The 26,119-nt window shown below is 35.5% G+C and overlaps 1 protein-coding gene across 2 annotated transcripts in view; it reads right to left on the bottom strand.

The window, feature by feature from the left end:
* Positions 1-26,119, bottom strand: part of GABRA3 (gamma-aminobutyric acid type A receptor subunit alpha3) — a 326,698-nt gene that overhangs the window by 232,719 nt on the left and 67,860 nt on the right. For both annotated transcript variants that reach the window (XM_077889787.1, XM_077889786.1), the window contains exon 2: positions 12,185-12,359. In XM_077889787.1, the coding sequence (XP_077745913.1) occupies positions 12,185-12,324 (140 nt within the window). In that variant the 5' untranslated portion in view covers positions 12,325-12,359. The remainder of the gene's footprint in view (positions 1-12,184; positions 12,360-26,119) is intronic.

Below are 26,119 nucleotides of genomic sequence, written 5' to 3'. Positions count from 1 at the left end.
AATGATATATATAAAATACTCAAAGAAAAAACTGTCAACCAAGAATACCTTCCCTAGCAAAGCTGTCATTTAGAAATGAAGGAGAAATGAAAAATTTTCCGTAGAAAACTACTAGGAAGGAACTCATAACTACTAGACCTTCCCTATAAGAAGTGCTAAAGGAGGGATCCCTGGGTGGCGCAGCAGTTTGGCGCCTGCCTTTGGCCTAGGGTGTGATCCTGGAGACCCGGGATCGAGTCCCATGTCGGGCTCCCGGTGCATGGAGCCTGCTTCTCCCTCTGCCTGTGTCTCTGCCTCTCTCTCACAAAATAATTAAATACCTAGGAATAAATTTGATCAAAGAGGTGAAAGATCTATACTCTGAAAACTATAAAATATTGATAAGAGAAAATGAAGACAACAAAGAAATGGAAAGACATTCCATGCTCACTGGTCAGAAGAACAAATATTGTTAAAATGTCTATACTGCTCAAAGCAATCTATACTTTATGCCATCTTTACCAAAATACCAACAGCATTTTTCACAGAACTAGAATAAACAATCCTAAAATTTGTATGGAACCACAGAATAACAAAAGCAATCTTGAAAAAGAAAAACAAAACTGGAGGCATCACAATTTCAGACTTCAAGTTATACCACAAGCTATAGTAATCAGAATAGTATGGTTCTGACATATAAATAGAAACACAGATGAGTGGAACAGATTAGAAAACCCAGAAATAAATTCTTAATTGTATGGTCAATTAATCTTCAACAAAGGAGGCAAGAATATGCCACGAGGAAAAGACAGTCTCTTCTACCAATGGCATTGGGAAAATTAGATAGCTACATGCTAAAGAATAAAACCAGACCACTTTCTTACACCATAAACAAAAGTAAACTCAAAATGGATTAAGGACACTAAATGTGAGACCTAAAACCATTAAAATCCTAGAGGATAACAAAGACAGTAATTTCTCTGATGTTGGCTTTAACAACATCTTTCTAGATATGCCTCCTGAGGCAAGTGAAACAAAAGAAAAAATAAACTGCTGAGACTGCATCAAGATAAAAAGCTTCTGCACAGTGAAGGAAACAATCAACAAAACTAAATGGCCACCAACTAAATGGGAAAAGACATTTTCAAATGACTTATCTGATAAAGGATTGGTATCTAAAATACATAAAGAATGGATACAATTTAACACCCAAAAAATAAATAATCCAATTAAAAGAGCTGAAGACATGAACAGACATTTCTTCAAAGAAGATATCCAGATGGCAAGCAGACACATAAAAATATGCTCAACATTACTCATCATGAGAGAGATGGAAATCAAAACTACAATGACATATTCACACATCTCAGAACGGCTAAAATCAAAAACTCAAGAAACAAGTGTTGGCTGAGGTGTAGAGAAAAAGAAACCCTCTTGCATTGTTGGTGTAAATGAAAACTGGTGCAACCACTGTGGGAATGTAGTGGTATGGAGTATGGAGTATGGAGGCTCCTCAAAAAGTTAAAAGTAGAATTACCCTATGATCCAGCAATTACATTACTGGGTTTTTAACAAAAGAATACAAAATTGCTAATTCAAAGGAATACAAATACTCCTATGTTTTTAGCAGCATTATTTACAATAGCCAAACTATGGAAGCAGCCCAAGTGTCCATTGATAGACAAATGGATAAAGAAGATGTGGTATATAGAGTGGACTATTATTCAGCCATAAAAAGAATAATATCTTGATATTTGCAAAAACATGGATAGAGCTAGAAAGTATAATGCTAAGCAAAATAAGTCAGGAAAAGACAAATACCATATGATTTCACTCATATGTAGAATTTAAGAAACAAAACAAATGAACAAAGGAAAAAAGAGAGAGAGAGAGGGAGAGAGAGAAACTAAGGAACAGAAAACTTACTTCCTGCCCTTAAAGAGCCAGTGTACGAAATAATTCAGCTCAGGACATACCACCAAATCAGCAGTTTGAAAAGTGCCTGGTGAATACATGAAGGAGATATGTTGACTAACTTTAGAACATTTATGAGAGAGGCATTGATTTTTTCTGGGGGAAAAAAGACTAAATGGCACTATTTCCCTTTCTTTCCCCTAGCTGAGATAGCCAGATGCTTGCTAGAGCCTGTTCTAATGCCCTCTGTCTACCTCACTTGCACCATATGCCTTGCCCTGGCATTCTTCTACAGGCTCACCCACCTGCCTCAACAGAAGTCCCTCCAAAGCAGCACTTGCCACACCACACCTTGCAGGCAGACCCAATTGGGACTGGCACCTGGGAATTCCCACCCTGGGGAAGAGGATAGATAATTCCAGACACCAATGTGCCTGCAGTTGCTGTAGCTGGGCCTCTTAGCTGGTCACACAGGAAGTAAGCCTTGCCCTACAGTGTGCCTGTAGTGTAGCAGAGAGGCTAACTGCAAACAAGCAGGCTGAATACTGGCCCCACCCACCAACAATCCCAAGGCAGCTGCATCCAGGCATCTCAACATCATAGAGAGCAAATGCTACACAGTGTGTCCACCACAGCAAGGTGGTTCATTGCAGCTGGCTGAGCTGAAGGCAATTGCAGGTCAGCCACAATAGTAGGGTGCATGCAGCCCATGCAGCAAACACCCCTGGAGTACCTGGTTCTGGTGACCAGGAGAGATTGTGTAATAGGACCTCAACTACACAAGGCTACTTATAAGACCAGGAAAATGTATCTCACCTACCTAATACATAGAAACAAACACAGAAAGTTAGACAAAATGAGAACAAATATGTTCCAAATGGAAAATGATAATAAAATCACAATAAAAGAGCTAAACAAAATGGAAGTCAGCAATGCACCTAATAAAAAGTTCAAAGTAATGATCATAGTTACTCATTGGACTTAAGAAAAGAGTAGGTGAACTCAAGGAGAACTTAGACAGAATATGTTAAAAAAAAAAAAAGAACCAGTCAGAGCTGAATAATTCAATAATTGAAATGAAAGATACACTAGAGGGAAGCAACACCAGATTAGAGGATTCAGAAGAACACATCATTGTGCTGGAAGACACAGTAATGGAAAGCAACCCTGAACAGAAAAAATAAAGAACAATAATAATCAATGAAAATTGGGTACAGGAACTCGAAGACATCATCCAGCATAGCAATATTATAGAGATCAAAGAAGGGAGAGAAAAGTGGGCAGGAAACTTATTTGAAGAAATAATAGGTAAAATACTTTTTAATCTGAGGAAGAAAACAAACATTCAGATGCAAGAAGCACAGAGAACCTCTAACAAGATGAACTCAAGGAGGCTCATACCAAGGCACATAATTATTAAAATAGCAAAATATAACGATAAAGGGAGAATTTAAAAAACAGCAAGAGAAAAGTAAAGTTACATACAGAAGAAACCCCACAAAGATATCAGTTGAGTTTTCAGCAGAACTTTTGTAGGTCAAAAGAGATATATTGATACATTCAATGTGCTAAAAGGGAAAAAACCTAGACCCAAGAATATTCTACCTAGCAAGATTATTATTCAGAATAGAAAAAGAGATAAAGAATTTCCCAGATAAAAGTTAAAAGAGCTCACCCTGCTATACCAGCCTTACAAGATTGTAGAGAATTCTTTAAATGAAAGTGAAAAATAGAAGTAAGAATAAATGCCATGAACAGGAAAAATTTCACAGGTGAAAGCAAACATATAGTGAAATTAGTAGATTAATCACTTATAAACCTAGTATGGAGGTTAAAACACAAAAGCAGTAAAAACTGTATTGACAAAAATTAGTCAAGGGATATACACAATAAAAAGATATCATATATGGGTAGGAAACATCAGAAAGGGAGACAGAACATAAAGACTCCTAACTCTGGGAAACGAACTAGGGGTGGTGGAAGGGGAGGAGGGCGGGGGGTGGGGATGAATGGGTGATGGGCACTGAGGGGGGCACTTGACGGGATGAGCACTGGGTGTTATTCTGTATGTTGGCAAATTGAACACCAATAAAAAATAAATTTATTATTTAAAAAAAGATATCATATACATAAAACATAGAGAGGGTAAATAAATGTGTAGTGCTTTTAGAATGTGTTTGAACTTAAGTAATAATAAACTTACTATATAGACTGCTATATAAATAAGATGTTACATATGAACTCAAGGGTAATCACAAATCAAAAATCTAGAATATAAAAATAATCTAGAATATATACACAAAAAAGAAAAAAGAAAAAAATCCAAGCATAACAATAAAGAAAGCCATCAAATCTCAAGGGAAGAGAGCAAGAAAAGAAAGGAATAAATATGAACCAGAAAACAATTAACAAAATGGCAATATATATGTACCTATAATTACTTTACATGTAAATAAAGTGAATGCTCCAATCAAAAACACAAGGTGACTGAATGGAATTTAAAAAACAAAAAAACAAAAAACAAAAAAAGCAAAAACAAAAAAACAGGATGTATCTATAGTCTGCCTGCAAGAGAATCACTTCAGACCTAAAGGCACATAGAGTGAAAGTGAAGAGAAGGAAAAAGATACTCCATGCACATGGAAGTGAAAAAAAGTCAGTGTGGAAATAACATTGACAAAATAGAGGGTTTTTAAATAAATTTATACAGATGCAATTAAACAAAATACAGTTTAAAACAAAGAGACAAACCAGGACATTACACAATGTTAAAGAGATCAATCCAACAAGAAGATATAACAAAAGTAAATGTTTTTGTAATATAAATAGGAGCACCTAAATACAAAAAGCAAATATTAACAGACATAAAGGAGAATTTCATAGTAATTATAATAGTAAGGGACTTTGGGGAACCTGGGTGGCTCAGTGGTTGAGCCTCTGCCTTTGGCTCAGGTCATGATCCTGGGGTCCTGAGATTGAGTCCTGCACCAGGCTTCCCAAAGGGAGCCTGCTTCTCCTTCTACTTCTGTCTCTCTCACAAATAAATAAATAAAATATTTTTTAAAAAATAGTAAGGGACTTTAACACCTAACTTATATCAATTGATAGATTATCCAGACAGAAAAATCAATAAGGAAACTATGGCTTTGCATGACACATTAGACCAGATGGATCTAACAGATATATACAGAATATTCCATCTAAAAACGACAGAAATCACATTAAGCATCTTTTTTTCAACCACAATGAAATGTGTAAAAATCAAGTACAAGAAGAGGACCAGAAAAGACACAAACACACGGGTAAACAACATGCTACTAAACAACCAATAAGTCAAACTGTGGAAGGAGCCTCGGTGTCCAACGAAAAATGAATGGATAAAGAAGATGTGGTTTATGTATACAATGGAATATTACTCAGCTATTAGAAATGACAAATACCCACCATTTGCTTCAACGTGGATGGAACTGGAGGGTATTATGCTGAGTGAAGTAAGTCAGTCGGAGAAGGACAAACATTATATGTTCTCATTCATTTGGGGAATATAAATAATAGTGAAAGGGAATATAAGGGAAGGGAGAAGAAATGTGTGGGGAATATCAGAAAGGGAGACAGAACGTAAAGACTGCTAACTCTGGGAAACGAACTAGGGGTGGTGGAAGGGGAGGAGGGCGGGGGGTGGGAGTGAATGGGTGACGGGCACTGGGTGTTATTCTGTATGTTAGTAAATTGAACACCAATAAAAAATAAATTTAAAAAAAAAGTCAATAAAGAAATCAAACAGGAAACCAAAACATACATAGACAAATGAAAATGAAAACACAACAGTCCAAAATCACTGGGATACAGCAAAAGCAGATCTAAGATGGAAGTTTATGTGCCTACCTCAAGAAATAAGAAAAGTCTCACATGATCTAACTTTACACCCAAAGAAACTAGAAAAAAGAACAAAGCCCAAAGCCAGTAGAAGAAAGGAAATAATAAAGATTAAAGCAAAAATAAATGAAATAGAGACTTAAAAAATAATAGAAAAGATCAATAAAAACAGAAGTTTGTCCTTTGAAAAGATCAACAAAATTGATAAACCTTTAGCCAGACTCATCAAGTAGGAAAGAGAGATGAGTCAAATGAATGAAATCAGAAATGAAATAGAAATAACAAATAACACCATAGAAATAACAAGAATTATAAGACAATATTATTAAAAAGTATATGCTAACAAATTGAACAATCTAGGATAAATAGATAAATTCCTAGAAACATACAGTCTTCCAAAACTAAATCAGGACGAATTAGGAGATTTGAACAGATTACTAATAATGAAATTGAACCAATAATAATAATTTTAAAAACCTCACAACAAAGTCCAGGAACAGATGGCTTCACAGGGGAATTCTCCTCCAACATTTAAAGAAAAGTTAATATCTATTCTTTTCAAACTATTCCAAAAATAGAAGAGAAAGGAAAAAATACAAATTTATTTTTTGTGGCCAGCATTATCCTGATACCAAAACCTGAGATAGACACTATAAAAAACAACAACAACAACAACACAACTACAGGCCAATATCTCTGACGAACATGGATGCAAAAATCCTCAACAAAATATTAGCAAATCAAATTCAACAATAAACTAAAAGAATAATCCACTATGATTGAGTGGGATGTATCCCAGGGATGAAGGATGGTTCAATGATAGCCAGTCAATATAATTCATCACATTATCAAAAGGAAGGATAAAAACCATATGATGTTCATAACAGATGCAGAAAAAGCATTTGACAAAATACAGCATCTATTCATAATACTCTAAACAAAGTGGGGTTAGAAGAAATACACCTCAACATAATAAAGGCCATAGATGAAAAACCCACAGCTAACATCATACTCAATGGGGGAAAACTGAAAGTGTTTTCTCTAAGATCAGAAACAAGACATGGATGTCCACTCTAACCACTTTTTATTCAACATAGTACTGGAAGTCCTATCCACAGTAATCAAATAAGAGAGAGAAAAAAAAAAGAAAGGCATCCAGATTGGTTTGGAAAAAATAAAACTGTCATTATTTGTAAATGACATGACAGTATATAAAAAGCCCTAAAATCTCCACTCAATAACTATTAGAACAGATAAATGAATTGAGTAAAGTTGCAGGATATAAAATTAATATACAGAATTCTGTTACATTTCTATACACTAATAATGAAGTAGCAGAAAGAGAAATTGAGAAAACATTTCCACTTATAATTGCATCAAAATGAACACAATACCTAGGAATAAATTTAACCAAGAAGTTGAAAGACCTATACTCTGAAAACCAGTAAGACATGAAAGAAATTGAAGATGACACAAACAAATGGAAACATAATAATTTACTTAAATTAAAAAAACAAACAAACAAATGGAAACATATACCATACTCATGGAGTAGAAGAATCCTGTTAAAATGTCCATAAAACCCAGCAATCTACAGATTTAATGTGATCCCTATCACCACAATAGCCAAACTGTGGAGGGAGCCTCAGTGTCCATCGAAAGATGAATGGATAAAGAAGATGTGGTCTATGTATACAATGGAATATTATTCAGCCATTAGAAACGACAAATACCCACCATTTGCTTCAACGTGGATGGAACTGGAGGGTATTATGCTGAGTGAAATAAGTCAATCGGAGAAGGACAAACATTATATGGTCTCATTCATTTGGGGAATATAGATAATAATGAAAGGGAATAAAGGGGAAAGGAGAAAAAATGAGTGGGAAATATCAGAAAGGGAGACACAATGTGAGGGACTCCTAACTCTAGGAAATGAACTAGGGGTGGTGGAAGGGGAGGTGGGTGGGGGGTGGGGGTGACTGGGTGATAGGCACTTGATGGGATGAGCACTGCGTGTTATTTTATACGTTGTCAAATTGAACACCAATAAAAAATAAATTTTAAAAAATAAATATAAATCTAAAAAATAAAAAATAAAATAAAAGGCAACCGTTGGGAGGGGAGAAGATATTTGCAAATGATATATCTGATAAAGAGTTAATATTCAAAATCTATAAAGAACTTATCAAACTTAACACTCAAAAAAAAAAAAACAATCCAGTTAAGAAATGCACAGAAGACATGAATAGACATTTTTCCAAAGAAGACATCCAGATGGGTAACAGACATGAAAAGATGCTTAACATCACTCATCTTCAGGGAAATAAAAATCAAAACTACTAAGAATTATTACCTCACACCGGTCAGAATGGCTAAAGTTAACAACACAGGAAACAACAAATGTTGGTAAGCATTCAGAGAAAGGGGAACTCTCTTACACTGTTGATAGGAAAGCAAACTGGTGCAGTAACTCTGGAAAACAGTATGGAGGTTCCTCAAAAAGTTAAAATAGAACTACTCTATGACCTAGCAATTGTACTACTAGGTATCTATCCAAAGGATACAATAATACTGATTCAAAGTGACACACACACCCCAATGTTTTAGTAGCATTATCAACAATAGCCCAATTATGGAAAGAGCCCAAATCTTTTTATGTTTTTTTAATTTAAATTTAATTAGTTAACATATAGTGTATTATAAGTCTCAGAGGTAGATGTTAGTGATTCTTAAGTTGCATATAACACCCAGTACTCATATCAAGAGCCCAAATTTCAATCAACTGATGAATGGATAAGGAAGTCTCTCTCTCTCATTCTCTCTCTCTCTCTCTCTCACACACACACACACACACACAGGAATATTATTCAGCCATAAAAAGAGAATGAAATCTTGTCATTTGTGAAGACATGGATGGAGCTAGACTGTACTATGTAAAGTGAAAGAAGTCAGTGAGAGAAAGAGAAATACCATATAATTTCACTAATATATGGAATTTAAGAAACAAAACAGATGAACATAGGGTGAAAAAAGAGAGAGGCAAACCATAAAACAGACTTTTAACTGTAGAGAACAAACTGATGGTTACTAGAGGGGAGGGGAGAAGGATAAGATGGGTTAAATAGGTACAGGGATTAAGGAGGGCACTTGTGATCAGCAGTGGGTGTTATATGTAAGATGAATCACTAAGTTCTACACCTATTATTACATTGTATGTTAACTAACTGGAATAAATAAATCTTGAAAAAAAGATAAAACAATGCAGCAAATGGATTTTTTTCAACACACAAAATATCATTAAGAAGGTATGAAAACAAGCAGACAAAAAGAAGCAGCTCTGCCAAGTATCAGAACTACCAGTATATACCAGTATACAATATATACTTAGAACATAGTTCTAAGTTGTATTGGTTTCTTTATTTCTAGAAAATACAAATACAGTGCTAACCCTAATATTTAGAGCCAGGATTTTAGTAGTCTCATCCCTCCAAATCAGAATTGCCCTGAACTTGGAAGAAAGTAATCTCCCTGAAAAAGTTTCTAATGCCCATATATTAAATCTAAGCACTATTTTGGCTTTTTCAAGGATTTCTTGAAGTCTTCTTTAATATAAGTACTAAAAGGTTTGGCTATCTGGTTTCCTAAGCACCAGTAGGATGTAAACAAACCAGTGTAAACAGGAGAGGCTACAACTAACACTGAGCATGAAGATATAAGAAGAAAAAGACAAATACAGAATTAACATAATGAATGTTCTTTATGATGGTCATAAAGTCACAAAGAGAAGGGACTATTGTGTTCAATATTTTTATTTAAGATTATAAGATGCAATATATTCTTAGAGAACTTTATTCTCAGAATTAAAATTTAGAGGGCTTTCACACTTGAAGAAATAAAGGTCATTTACTTAGAACTTCCATCTTATTTAGACCATCTATCAGATACATGACAAGTTAATAAAATAGAATTAGTCTGTTTTTCCAGACTGGATTAAAGAACAAAGAGGGCCTCATTGCCCAAACTCCTAAGGACATGTTAATCCAGTTCTGTAGCCCTCAGCCTCAAAAATTATTTCTGATGGATAGAAAGACTCATAGTGTATTAAGTAACCCTGCAAAAATAATTAGGAATAGGTCCTAATACTTTCAAGAATACAGGGTAGTAACCAAGTGTAAAACAATAACACAAAAGCCACCATTAAAGAATAAAATATCCTGTGTAATACTTAAATATGTCAAGGTTTAAGAGGATCATTTCTAGTAATAATATTCTCTGAATGAGATAGGGTTTTAAAATCAAAAGAAGTTTAATAGAGCTGAGGAACACAGAGTTTGAGGACAGGAGAACTAAGAAATAAGTCTGCAAGATAGGTAGAGCCTGGGTTACAATGGGCCTAATAAAATCATGTTAAGGAATTCAGACTTTAGTCTAGGGACAATAGGATCCTGTTAAATGACTTGGAATAGCTGTGATTCAACCTGCATTGTAGAAGAAATATTGGATACGGAATAGAGGTTAGTTTGGGTGGGAGCAAGACTTTAGGAAGTAAGACCAACTAGAGACTTTTGTAGTAGTCCAAGTGGAAGACAATACTGGATCAAACTAGAGTAGTAGCTGGAAAGTTGGAGAAGAGTAAATGAATCCAAAAGATGTGGGAGGTAGAAATTACATATGTTGATGAATAATTCAATCTAGAAAGCAAAGGGTAAAAAATTGGGAAAGATAATTCCAAGTTTCTAGCTTGAGCAATGGGGTGCATACTGGTGCTATTGACTAAAATAAGGAAAATGGAAGATAAGCATATCATGTTTGTTTGTTATTTTAAGAGTAGAAGAGGGCGATAGAGATGATGAAGCTAATTTGAACGTACTTAAAGGAGTTTATGGAATAGCCAAGTGGACATGTCTAATAGATGTTGAACATAGAGGTTGACACTCAAGACAAGTTAGGAATAACAATTGAGATGAGAGTCATTGGTATATATAAAAGGTCATGGGGATAGATTAAATCACCCAGAGTCTGTGCGGTAATAACTACTAGAACAAAACAAACACCAGCATATAAGTGAACAAAGGAAAAGAAGATTACCAAAAAGACTACAAAAGATATTTATATCACAAAGGCCTTTAATACAGCTGTGTAATATTGTGGAAAATACTATAGAAAACACAGCCATAAAAGTATGAAGAAAATCAGGTGTAGTATTCACTACTGGTACTATGTCCAGATCCCTTTTACTGGGCCAGTGAAACTATCTCTCTCCTACTTCAGAATATTAACATTGCCTGAAGGATGCCACCTTGCTTTAAAATGCCTGGAAATGTATGCCTTCCTCCAGGTAGCCCACAGGCAATGGCTGATTAGGAAGAGACTATAGGAGAAGTCCAGCCCCTTGCCTGAAGGTGGGCCAAATCTGTAGTGCCATTCGTCTCGGAGGGGTCAAATAGAGGCTACTCTTCAAGTGAAATCACATCTTTGGTTTACCTTTTCCCCTTCTCTATGTTGCTTTCCTTGCTTCATTTACAAGTTTCTCTTAGAGCACTCTAAATTATTCGCTTTTGAATACTTGTCTTAGGCCCTGCTTCTAAAGAATTTATTTTTTCTTTTTTCTTTTTTTTTCTAAAGAATTTAATCTAAGAAACAGAGAATTGTGATGTCTCTGAAGTAAAAGAATTATTGTTAAACCACATATTTTTATGTTATGCATGTTTATATATGTGTGTGTTATTTCATAAAAAAAAGAAGTTAAGGAGGGAAGGAAGAATAAACAATGCTAAATGTTGCTACATGCTGCTAAAAAAGTAAAAAATAAAAAGTTGAGTAATATAAGAACAAATAAGTGTTCATTTTAGTAACAGAGCCAACATTGGCTATCTTGGTTGCAGGGATTGCTTAAAAGTCATGAGCTTGGAAGTCAGGCAGCAGCATGGGAAGAATGGATGAGAGGTAAGTAGAGAAAGTAAAGAAAACTGTTTTGTCAGAAAGTAGGAGTGTGAAAAAGAGGAAATACTTAAGGCACTATTTAGAGGGCAGATTTTCAAACTTAACATGGGAGCTTCTAGATCACATTTATATGCTAATAAGACACAGCAAATAAAAAGGGACAAGTTGAAGATCTAAGAAAGAAAAAAAAAACAATTGAGTGCAAATGGCTGGAGAGAAGTGCTTTTAAGATGTTGCAAAGGGAATTTCAGCATGGACTAAGGAGCTGCTCAAGAAGACCTTTGAGATCTATTTCTACTTTGAGAGTCTGAGTTGATGTTTTAAATTTATATATATATATATATAATGTTTAAGCAGCAGGAACTAGTGTACCTGAGTTCATCTAGGAAAAAAATAAAAAGTTTTGGTTTAAGGCAAGAATCTATCACAGTTTTCTTTTTTTTTTTTTTTAAGAGGTAAGGGTTCTTACCCGCCAATATCCTGCTTCACAAAATCCCCAGGTTCTTGTCGTCTTGATTCCCCTTGGCCAGTTGTTCCAGGAAAAATATTAATCAGGAAAAGAAGCCCAAGGATGATTGTGTAGAAGTGACTCATTTGTGTGACTATCATCTTCTTAGGCAACAACTTGGAGAGACCTGTGAGATCTGTGTTTGGGGAAAAGAGGAAGAAAAAGGAGTAGAAGACAAAAAAAAAAAAAAAAAGGTAAAAAAATATATATATTATTCAACTGTATTAGAGTCATTTAACTTCCCTAGTATCTAGTTACTAAATGATTAATATGACAATCCCCTTTCCTCGGTTTATAAATGCCACCAAAATTCATTCCCAACAAACTCCTTTCTTGAATATACCAAAACCCATTCAAGAAAGAGTAAAGAGCTCTAAATCACTAATTCAGTCTTAGGTGGCAGTTTCATCTCTTTCCCTGTTTCCTCTCAGCTTTAGTTACTTTTTCATAATCCAAGAGTTTAAAAGAATCTCTCATGTCTTCATTTTATTTTCCCCAAATCCCATTTTATCTTTACTCACAAATATCTTTGCCATAGTTAACTGTGTAGTATTGTAGAGAATATTATAAGACCTGAACTCTATAGCATTTTTGAGATTGATTCTCATTTCAATACAGTTAAGCAATTTTCTAAAAGATCAAAGGTCTTGGAGTAGATGAACTGTTTCCTCTGAAATAGGATGTTTCCCCGTAAAGATATTTGAGGGCAAAGTTAACTCCATGTAGGGGCCACAACATAAGAAATCCAAGTCTATTCTCCTAGTACAGAAGACTCAAAAAGGCCAGCAAATTATACTGATGATAGAATTACGTGATTTAGATTTGCCTATGTTCAAGGCTATTTTATGAACTCTGGACTGGTGGACATTTACCTAAGACATGGAGTTAAAAAAAAACAATATAACAAACATTAAATGGTCTCATTCATTTGGGGAATATAAAAAAATAGTGAAAGGGAATAAAGGGGAAAGGAGAAAAATAAGTGGGAAATATCAGAAAGGGAGACAGAACATGACAGACCCCTAACTCTGGGAAACGAACTAGGGGTGGTGGAAGGGGAGGTGGGCGGAGGGTGGGGGAGACTGAGTGGTGGGCACTGAGGTGGGCACTTGACGGGATGAGCACTGGGTGTTATTCTGTATGTTGGCAAATTGAACACCAATAAAAAATAAATTTATTTGAAAAAAAAAGACTTCTCATTTGGATAGCACAAGAAAAAAAAAGGAAAAAAACAATATAAAATGGCACTTTCTTGCTCTCTCTGAAGATTATGGCTTCTTTGAATCTGATACATTGCCCACTTAAAGGAGACCTAATTCTGACCCAATATCATATTCTTTTTAAGTTATATCAGTGGTTTAACTTCCAGTGAGAAAGAAAGGATTTAAAAACTTTTTTTCCAAGGAAAGTTTATGCAATTGACTAATATGTAATACAGATACATGCTGGAGAGCTATTACGGTTGATGAGAAAATGAAGAACAAGTCTTTTTAAATTTATCCCACCCCCAAAAAAGTAGCCACTAGGCTCTATATTCAATTGTCTTCTTGAATCTTTGTGATGAGAAAACATCTATTCTTGAGTTGTTGCCTAGGCATTTTACAGTATGGCAACCTTGCACATACCCAGAGTCTGGACATTTAGATAAGGACCCAAGGTTAGGATTCCCACCACAAGTTTCTGCTTTGCTTTTCCCAAGGTATCTTTTAAAAATAACCCCTTAGAGTTGAGCCCACAAAAAGTTAGTGATCTCCACCTCAACCACTTTATAAGTAATAGATGCTTGTAATTCTGCTTTCTATCTCTTGCTAGCTTATGACCTGACCTTCCCCCCAGCTCATTTTACTGCCCAATTGTGGGATTTGTAAGTAAATAAATCTTGTGACTTTACTTTTTATGTGTGAATGTATTAAAACTGCACCTGCAATCAAAACAATCCCAGGGTTTTCACTTCCCCAAAGTGGAAGCTCAGATGCTGGGGGAGCTACCTGTCGACCTCATATGGGTGGCTTGTGCCTCTTAATTTATCAAGGTATAATCTTCATATTATTAATACACGAGCTATGGTTCTCTCTCAACAGAATCTGGTACAGGCATAGAAAACTATGATACTGGAGAAGATGAACTTTTGACATGAGAAAGTGTCCACATTACAGATAAAAATAGTCATAAAATTAGGTTGTATCTTATAAAATTGCCAATATTTGACAATTTTTGTTTTACAAAAACAGCAAATTTTTATGGTAAATCTAATATATAGGCTGTGGCATCCATGATTCAGTAACTACACAAGAGTTAATGCTTATTTTACAGAAATGAACAGAAACAGTACAGTTCAGAAAAGCATAGTATATAAGTAAGAAAATATGGTACATGAGCAGATGATTCTGGGGCATGAAAATCAGCTGTAGTATGAACAGTAACCATGATATATGCTTAACCATCCACAGTGCTTTAGCATACCCTAATGTTGTATGATTACATGACAAATGTTAATGCTCAAATAATCATAATACAAAATTGACAATTACCCTATAGGAACAAAAACACTTGGTACACGGTATGAATCCCAAAATGCAAAAATAACCCATGGAATATAAAAAAGAACTATGATGGATCCTCAGAAAACCTAAGTATATGAGCAATAATCCTGTGTATAGAAGAAAACAGCTATGCTGCATGAGCAAAGAAAACCATAGTGTGTGCTCAACTACACTATCCTACTCTATACTATGGATCATGATTATGGTAAACAAGCAGCAATTGTTCTCACACTAAGAATAGATGCAAATGATACAGAAGCAAACGTTTATGATTTGGAAGAAGAAAACTATGATATATCATATGATGCATAAGAGGACAACAATGTTATATATACTCAGACTAAGGTACATGTTTGCATAACTATGAGAAGGCAGCCGTCACATATAGAGGAGGTTGGACATAATATGTGTCCTCCAACTACCATAACATTTTGTTAACAAACATCATTATTATAATGCATGTGAAGACATGTATGTATAAAACCATTTGATCACACTATATGTCAGAAAACCAAAGTACGTGAGCCTAATGATCACCGAACAAGACAACAGAACCTTGGTAAACACTTCCTTAAGACATTATACATGATCAAAAGCATGCCACTTGACTGTTGCACAATAATGTGAATACTTAACACTATTAAACTGCACATTTAGGGCAGCCCATGTGGCTCAGCGGTTTAGTGCCACCTTCAACCCAGGGCATGATCCTGGAGACCCTGGATCAAGTCCCATGTCAGGCTCTCTGCATGGAGCCTGCTTCTCCCTCTGCCTGTGTCTCTGCCTCTCTCTCTCTGTCTCTCATGAATGAATAAATAAAATCTTTATAAAAAATAAAAAATAAAAAACTGCACATTTAAAAATGGTTAAGATTTTTATGTGCTTTTTAACCACAATTAAATTTTTAATTAAAAAAATTGTACTGGAACAGGTAGCCTTAGCAAGTTAGCAAATAGCTACAAAACAGTCACCAACTGTGGCATGTATACACAGAAATGTGGCACATTAGCAGTAACTAGTATTAAATGAACATGTATCCATGACACATGCTCAGATGACCAGCAAAGAAGAGCAAACAAGGACTGTAAGACAGCAGACCGTAGTGCAAAAACTGTAATACTTTAAAGTCTTTAAACATGATAAAGTATCCATGTAGCTATAGATAATTATAGTATGCTTAGAGATATTTGGTATATCAGTCCTTAACCATAATGTGTGCACACACTGTGTGTATCATAGCAACCATGATCAGGAATTAAGTGACATTGTTTAGGAGTAGATGGCCATACTTGTGGAGTAGACTGCCATGGTGCAGAAACAGAAGGGCATGGTCCAAGAGTAAGCAGACATGCTCAAAATTTTTCTCACTGCAGTAGAGAGATAAGATATAGATGCATGTGGCCACAATGAATAACTAGTATCTCTTTAGTAATGATGACCAATAGTAAAGAGCTAGCTATAACATATGAACAAAGAAGTATAGCATACACACATCCATGGTGAATAAACTGAAAATTACAGTAAAGGAACATCATATAATGCCATGGATATTTAAACAACTATGCTGCACAAACAGAATGTAACCCTAATACTAGTTTTAAAATTAGTATAAAGAAGCCAGGCCACATTGCAAAAGCAGACAACCATGACATGTGCTCCTATAAGTACAGCACATGGATAAACACCAATGACATATGAACTTACAAACAATAAGCATATTCAGATAACCATGGGCACAATAGCAGATGCCTGTGAAAGAAGCAGGTTGACTATGAAATAGGAGGGGATAACCTTTGTGCAGGCTCAGATAATCTTGGTGTTAGAATGGATTATCCATGGTACATGAACATACAATTATGACACATGCTCCAGCCACCATAATACCTGATTGCACAGCCAAAATAGCAAATGATCAACCAATTCACTCTGCTCAAGATCTAAAGGAGAGTACAAGTAACAAACCAGAGGGAAATACTATCTATAAACTTACAAATTAATATCTCTATCCAAGATATGTCCTGAAACCCACACCTGCACTTAGATGTCTGAGAAATAACATGTTAAAATCTGAGGTTCAGATATTCATTCACCTCCGCACACATACAAAAACACTGTCCCCCTGTAATCCCTTAATCTCAGGTAACAGTAATTACCCTTCCATTTGCTCAAAGTAAAAACCCTGATATCATTCTTGACTCCTCTTTTAATCTCATATCCCACATTCAATCCATCAACAAGTCTCATTGGTATTCCATTTAAAAAGAAACATATCCAGGGATCCCTGGGTGGCACAGCGGTTTGGCGCCTGCCTTTGGCCCAGGGCGCGATCCTGGAGACCCGGGATCGAATCCCACATTGGGCTCCCGGTGCATGGAGCCTGCTTCTCCCTCTGCCTATGTCTCTGCCTCTCTCTCTCTCTCTGTGTGACTATCATAAATAAATAAAAAAAATTTAAAAAAAGAAACATATCCAAAATAAAACCACTGGTCATCACCTCTGCTGCTACTACTTGGGCTCAGCATCTTTTGCTGAAATCATTGTAAAAGCCTCTTAATTGGGCTTGTTGACTCTGCTCTTGCTTCCTTAAGTCTTTTCTCTATATAACAGAGTGAACTTTAAAAGTGTTAAGTCAGATCATGTCTCTCTTCTGCTCAAAATCCTCCAATTGCTTCCCAGGTCAAAAGCCATGTTATGATCTACAAGGACCTACAGGATCTAATCTCCAAATAGCTGGCTAACCTTATCCTCTTCTACCATCCTCTGTTACTCACTCCACTTCAGCCACTGTGACCTCCTTGCTGCCAATTGGATATATCAGGCATGTTCCAGCTCTAGGGCCTTTGCCTCCACTGGGAATGTTCTTCATCTAATTTCCACATAGTTTGTTCCTTCTCTCACTTCATGTTTTTGCTCAAAGATCACCTCTCTCAATGAGGCCTATCTAAAATTTCACTCTATCTAAAATTTCAATCTTTCTTCACATCCTGGATACTTCCTATGCAGTTGCTCTATTTTTCATCATTTGCACTTCTAAGATATATTTCATGTTTTTTGTTATTGTCTGTTATTCCAGTATAATACAAGCCCAACAGGGACAAGGAATTTTGCTTATCTTATTCACATATATATGCCCAATACACAGAAGAATGCCTAATAAATAATGTATACTTAATAAATAGTTAATTAATGAATGTTATTTTGAAAAAGTCACATCCATAAATGGGGTAAAATAGTATAAAGATCACCTTCATACTACCAGATCAAGAGACTACTCAGCATTACCAAATACTAGTCATGTTAGGCTTTAAAAGACTTCCTACTTCAATGTAAAATGGGAATAATAATACTCATAATCTAATTCTAGATTAAATAATATACATAAAATACCTGACCTGCTACCAGGGACGCCTGGGTAGCTCAGTGGTTGAAACATCTGCCTTCGGCTCAGGGCATGATCCCAGGGTCCTGGGATAGAGTCTCACATCAGGCTCCCTGCAGGGAATCTGGTTCTCCCTCTGCCTATGTCTCTGACTCTCATGAATAAATAAATAAAATCTTCAAAATAAATAAAAAAAAAGACCTGCTACCAGGATGAGTTTGCTGTTAGATCCTGTCAACATACAAATTCATTTTATCACAAACTTTTGAGCATCTACTATGTAAAAGGCATGGACTTCAAATGGGATTCTTAAAACTTCTTTACCTCAGTGCCTAGAAACTACCAGATACTAACACTCTACCCACCAGCACCCCACTTGGATGCTATGAGGCACTATCTGCCAGTACTTTACCTAAACAGAGGCATCGCAATTGTTGCTACTCACATACTACAAAACTCTGACATTTTGTTGCCTCAGTTTGAAACAACAGTTTCATTTAAGGCCATCTAATTCCACTTAGCCTCAAAGTACTACCATTATTAAAAGCTCTGGAGCCAGAAACATCTTAGTGCCAATTCTTGACATACCACACAGAAACCTGACATTGGGTGAATGATTTGACTCAACATTCTCCTCTATAAAATGTTGATAATGATAATACTGCCATACAGGAGTGTTATGACAATTAAATGGAATAATTTGTGGGCAGAATTAAGCATTATGTTTGACATATAGTAATCTTTGGTCACTATAAAATGCAGGTCAATTCCTTGACCTCTTGCCTTCCAATGAGCCTCGGCTTCACCCTAATCCAGTCAAACTTTCTCATGGTCAAATACTAAATCTTGTCATTACAAATCCATGATCTCAAATAACTATATGACCACATCCTCTCAACCCTACTGTCAATTCTTCTACCCTCCCAATCTGTAATACCTTGATCCCACCACCTTCAAATTGCCCATCATCACCTTCATGTTATTTCCTTTCTTGCCGTACTTGTTATATACATAGTCTATAATTTTTTTAATTTTTTTTTATTTATTTATGATAGTCACAGAGAGAGAGAGAGAGAGAGAGGCAGAGACACAGGCAGAGGGAGAACCAGGCTCCATGCACCGGGAGCCCGACGTGGGATTCGATCCCGGGTCTCCAGGATCGCGCCCTGGGCCAAAGGCAGGCGCCAAACCGCTGCGCCACCCAGGGATCCCCATAGTCTATAATTAATATCATTAAAATCATTCTCTGGTATGTATCTTCAACACACTTGCCTCTCTCTTACTCTGTTGTACCTGCCTGGAAAAACATAAATCAGCACTGGCCACAACCTCCTCCTCTGAAATTCCTTGAACTCCATATTACCACCCTAGTTATACTACACCTCTGGCCATTTCTATTCTATCTTCTTAGTGGGCTTCCCCTTTAGAGGGAACCCTCTAAAACTTTAGGTTCCCTGGCTTGGGATTAATACAATTCAAAATATATCCCCTATCAGACACGAATGATGAAATATCTATAACCTCTACCCATAAAAGCTTAAAACATCTGCAGAGAACAGAATATTATGAATAATAAACCAGGAGACTTGAAAAAGAATCAAATATAACTTCTGGAAATAAAAAGACTTTGAAAAGTCAAATGTATATCTTAGCAGGACACATGTTACATATAAATAGAAACAGATTGCATATCTTTTACATTAGAAGAGGAGAAAAAATAAAATGACTTAAGAAATGCCAATCCAAATAAGAAATAAAAGAAAAAACATAAAATAAGCATGCTAAATAGAAAACATTAAAAGATGGTAGTTTCTAACTCAGATATATTAGCAACTTTAGTCTCTAAGGCCCATTTGAAATAAAAAGATTATCAGACTAGATTAAAAATACTAAAACTAAATTATCTGCATGTTGTTTATAAGAGTCATATCTCAAACACAAAGGAACAGAAAAATTGAAAGTAAAAGTAAAAAGTAATGCTATGCAAATATTAACCAAAACACTTTTTAATATTCAGAAAGTAAAGACTATAATTCAAAGGCTTATTAAAGATAAAGAGGAAAATTCCATATGGTAAAAGGTTCAATTTAACAAGTATAATAAAATTCTATACATCTAATAAGACAGCTTTATTATTTTTTTAAAGATTTTATTTATTTATTCATGAGAGACACAGAAAGAGAGGCAGAGACATAGGCAGAGGGAGAAGCAGGCTCTCTGCAAGGAGCCCAATGGAGGACCCAATTCTGGACCCCAGGATCACGCCCTGAGCCAAAGGCAGACACTCAACTGCTGAGCCACCCGGCATCCCTAATAACACAGCTCTAAAATATGTAAAGCAAAAATGGAAAGAACTACAAAGAAACATAGACATATCTATGACCATAATGGAGTACCTTAACATACCTCTTTCAGAAATTGACACATTAGAAAGCTTTTAAAAATCAGGATAGAAAAGATTTTAACAAGATGAATAACAAATCTGAACAATGGGAAATATACAGAATACTGTATCCTTTGATGGCAAAAATACACCTTATTTTTTTATCTCACTGGATATATTTACAAAAATGTACAAGACTATAAAATAAATTACAAATTTCAAATGATTAAAATAATATAGGATATATATACATAGGATATGGATATACATGAAACTCATGGCCAAATAAAATCAAAATACAAATGAGAACATCATAAATGCACAAAACCAAAATCACTATTAAAACTTAGGGTATGCAGCTAACAGTACTTAAAGAAAAAGACATGGCCTGTATATCAAAAAGAAAAAAAAACTTAATGAGGGAAGAAGATGATCAAAATAAGCTCATAGAGTAAAGATACTAATAAAGATGGAGCATCAATTTTTGAAATAGAAAATAAATAATTTATAAAAGAGATGATTAAGAAAGCCAAAAGTTGATTCATTGAAAATAACTAAGAAGCAGATCATGTGCATAGTTCAGCAACTTTCTAACAACTCGTTTGAAGATTTAGATGAAATGAACAAATTCCTAGAAAAATATAACTCACTAAAACAGAATCAAGAAATTAGAGAAAATAATAGTCCTGTAAACAGTAAATAAATGGAAATAGTAGTAAAAAATATGCCCACAAAGAAAACCCAGGGCCCAGATGATTTAGCCAGTGAGTTTTGCTGAACACTCAAGGAAGAAATAATGTAAATTATATGTAAATTTATTCATAAAATAACAAAAGGTACAACATCTCTAAATTTGTGTTACTAGATTAACATAACCTTAATACCAAATCCTGACAATGACAGCATGAGAACAGAAAATTACCAGTAAAAATCCAGAAGAAATTTAGCAAATTGTATACAATATGTAAAATGAATAATACATCATAGCCAAATAGGGCTTATCCTAGATATTCAAAATGTTGAATATTAGAATATTAATTAATAAAATTCACCTACATCAACAGATTTTTTTTAAGTTATGACCATATCAATCAAAGTAAGACTAGAAGGGGATTTCTTTGATTTATTGAAGGGAATCTACAAAACAACATATAGAAAACAACATACCAAAAAAGAAAAATTATAAAAACTGTCCCTTTGAAATCAGGGACATAATGCAACTGCTATTCTAAGTCCTAGGTAGCAGAAGAAAATAAGACTAAGAAAAGAGGTAGTTTGGAAAGGAAGAAACAAAACTCATTACCTGGATATTCTATGACTGTGTATATAGAAAATTCTATATAATCAACAGATAAATTATTATAACTTGTAAAAGACTTTATCAAAATAGCTGGATACAAAATTAATACCCAGAAATCAAATTCTCAAGATGAATAATTATATATTTAATTTTAAAATCCATATGGTATAACATAAAGTTAAGAGGTATCATATGGGGGGGAAACTAACAAAGCAGGAGGGGAAAACTAATAAAGCAGGAAACCACAAATGTTGGAGAGGATGTGGAGAAAGGGGAACCCTCTTACACTGTTGGTGGGAATGTGAACTGGTGCAGCCACTCTGGAAAACTGTGGAGGTTCCTCAAAGATTTAAAAATAGATCTGCCCTACGACCCAGCAATTGCACTGCTGGGGATTTACTCCAAAGATGCAGATGCAATGAAACGCTGGGACACCTCCACCCCGATATTTCTAGGCAGCAATGTCCACAATAGCCAAACTGTGGAAGGAGCCTCAGTGTCCATCGGCAGATGAATGGATAAAGAAGATGTGGTCTATGGATACAATGGAATATTACTCAGCCATTAGAAACGACAAATACCCACCATTTGCTTTGACATGGATGGAACTGGAGGGTATTATGTATGCTGAGTGAAATAAGTTAATCGGAGAAGGACAAACATTATATGGTCTCATTCATTTGGGGAATATAAAAAATAATAAAAGGGAATAAAGGGGAAAGGGGATCAAATGAGTGGGAAATATCAGAAAGGGAGGCAGAACATGAGAGACTCCTAACTCGGGGAAATGAACTAGGGGTGGTGGAAGGGGAGGTGGGCGGGGGGTGGGGGTGAATAGGTGACGGGCACTGAGGTGGGCACTTGACGGGACGAGCACTGGGTGTTATTCTATATGTTGGCAAATTGAACACCAATAAAAGTAAATTATATATATATAAATTTATATAAATAAATAAATGTAAATTTATATATATATATATATTTTTTTTTTTTTTTTAAAAAGAGGTATCATATGAAGCAGCCCAGGTGGCTCAGTGATTTAGCGCCACCTTCAGCCTAGGGTGTGATCCTGGGGTCCCGGGAGCAAGTCCCATGTCGGGCTCCCTGCATGGAGCTTGCTTCTCTCTCTGCCTGTGTCTCTGTCTCTCTCTCTCTCTCTCTCTCGCTCGCTCGCTCTCTGTCTCTCATGAATAAATAAATAAAATCTTAAAAAAAAGAGGTATCATATGATCCAGTAATTCTGTTACTGGGTATTTAACTAAAGAAAACCAAAAAACTATTTTCAAAAGATATATGCACCCCTATGTTTATTGAAGCATTATTTACAATAGCCAAGATATGGAAGCAATCCAAGTGTCCACTGTCCATCCATAGATTAATGAATAAAGACATGGTGTGTGTGTGTGTGTGTATACACACACACATACATACATACATAATGGAATATTAATCAGCCATAAAAAGAATAAGATCTTGCTATTTGCAACAACACGGATTAACCCAGAGGGTATAATGTTAGGTGAAATAAGTCAGAAAGAGAGAGAGAAGTACTGTGTGATTTCACTCATGTGTAATTTAAGAAACAAAACAAAGAAAAAAATACAGGCAAATAACAACCAAAAGTGACTTTTAAATACAGAGAATAAACTGGTGGTTACCAGAGGGGAGGTGGTTGGGGTTGATGGGTGAGATAAAGGAGATTAAAAGCACATTTATCATGAGTACGGAGTAATATATATATATATATATATATATATATATATATATATATATATATATATAATTGTTGAAACATTATACTGTATACCTGAAACTAATATAACACTGCATGCTAATTATATTTCAATTTTAAAAATCACCTAGGCCTATAAATAAATCTAACAAATGATGTACAACGCCTCTGTAAGATAAAACTATAAAATGTAAAGAGATGATGAAGACCTAAATAAATGCAGAAATACAACTTTAAACAGAATACTGTCAAGTTGTCAATACTGCTCAGTTTATTTTTTGACTGATTGGTCAGGTTTGACAAGCTGATTCTAAAATTTTGCATGGAAATGCAAAGGGCCAAGAATATAATTCTGATGTCTTTTTTTAAAGATTTATTTATTCATGAGAGAGACAGTAGAGAGAGAGAGGCAGAGACATAGGCAGAAGGAGAAGCAGGCTCCTCACATGAGCCCAATGCGGGACTTGATCCCGGATTCCGGGATCATGACCTGAGCCAAAGGCAGACACCCAATCACCAAGCAACCCAAGTGTCCCTCTTTCTGAAGTCTTAAAGAAGAATACAGTAACAGGATTTTTTCTACTAATATCAAGATTGATTTTAAAAATTGTAATGGGCAGAAGGGTATTGATGCCAGGAGAGGCAAAGAGAAAAGTATATTCAGGAAAAAAAATCTAGGCATATATGGACATTTGATTTATGGCTGAGGTAGCACTGAAGAATTGTCTGGTAAATACAGGATTTTCAATAAATGGTGCTAAGATCATTGTTTATTTTCATACCTCATACAACAATTAAATTGGAACCTTACCAAGAGCATGAAAAAATTTACTAAAGGTGGGTTGAAGATTTAAACATGAAAGTCAAAATTATAAGACCACATAATAAAAGTGAACTTCTTCACAAACTAAAGTAAGAAAATATTTCTTAAGCATACACAAAGTGTAAATTATAAAGGAAGCAACTAATAAAACAACATATTAAAATTCAGAGCTCTGTTCATCAAAAGACGTAAGAAAAAGAGTAAAAGAAGCTCATAAAATGGTATATTCTTGTCACACAACATACATTTAAATTTAAAAAAAAATAAAGAAACATCTAAAATATGTGAAGAATTCCTATAATACCATAAGAAAGAGAGAAAATCCAATAACAAAAATGGACAAAAGACTTGAAGAGGTACTTCACGAAAGAGGAACTACAAAATATTGTTAACTTCAAGAAAAAGTGTTTTATTAGTAATCATGGAAATTAAAATTAGAGCCATAATAAATTCTCATTACACCTCCATTGATTGACAAAAATTTTAGTCTCATAAACATCAAGTTTGACAAAGATATGAAGCAAAAGGAATTCTCCTACACTCTTGGCAGGTGTCTAAAATGTCACAAACTCCTTAGAGAAAAGTTTGGCAGTAGATTGTCAAGTTGATAACACACATATCCATGATCCACATTTCTACTGCTAGACATATGGGATATAGAGTTATTTACCCATCTCAGAGCATATTTCAGAGAGGAAGGGATCGCAGGTAGACTCCTCCAGGAACAAAGGGAGCTGGCAGGTGCCACTCCCCTCCCCACCCCAGCATAAACACACAGCCATCTACAATAACCAGCCCACCACCTACACACCCTACTCTCATGCTTACACCAAGCCCTGGCCTCCTATGATTCAACAGACCCACCTTTCCCAGTCATGCTTGCCTCAGTGCTCTTGCTGCAGATCTCCATCCCCAGAAGACTGGCAAAAACACTGCCAACACTGTATCTCCTGACCCACACATTTTGCAGGGCCTCAATTCCACCAACAATAGGACGTCTCATTTCACAGGCAGACCAGCACACTCCTTGTTAAAATGTGCTCTGCTGTGGCTGGGACCAAACACTACCCACAACAGACAAACAGAACCTCTGTGGATGACTAAAGGGGGTGCACCAGGACCCAAGAGCAGGGCAAGGGCAACACACACAGAGGACACTCCCTGAAGTGTCAGGTAATAGAGAACAGGGGACATTGCACTGCAGGGCAATTGCTACCTTTAAGAATAGAAGACACAGCTGACTTTCCTAACAGGGAGAAACAGACACAGAGAGTTATATAAAATTAGGAGACAGAGGATATGTCCCAAATAAAAGCAGAGGACAAAACCACAGCAAGAGACCTAAGCAAAATGGACATAAGTAATATGCTGGAAAGGGAATTTAAAGTAATGATCATAAAGATACTCCCTGGACTTGAGATAAGAGTAGAGGACATCAGTGCGACCCATAACAAAGAAATAAAAAAGAACCAATAAGAGTTGAAGAACAAAATAAATGAAATTAAAAATATACTTGATGGAATAAACAGCAGGATAAATGAAGCAGAAGAACAAATCAGTGAAATGGAAGCCAGAGAACAGGAAAGAAATCAACCTGAGTATTACTTAAGTGAGAGTAAAAAAAATACACAAGTTGACTTAGGGAACTGAGCGACTCCATCAAGTGTAATAGCACTCATATTATTGGGATACCAGAAGAGAGAAAAAGGAGACAGCAATTTTATTTGAAGAAATAA

The sequence above is a fragment of the Canis aureus genome, chromosome X (genome assembly GCF_053574225.1).
Source record: "Canis aureus isolate CA01 chromosome X, VMU_Caureus_v.1.0, whole genome shotgun sequence".
In the NCBI taxonomy this organism is placed as follows: Eukaryota; Metazoa; Chordata; class Mammalia; order Carnivora; family Canidae; genus Canis; species Canis aureus.
The sequence above is the reverse complement of the archived record's forward strand: the minus strand, read 5'-3'. Positions and strand labels throughout refer to the sequence as shown.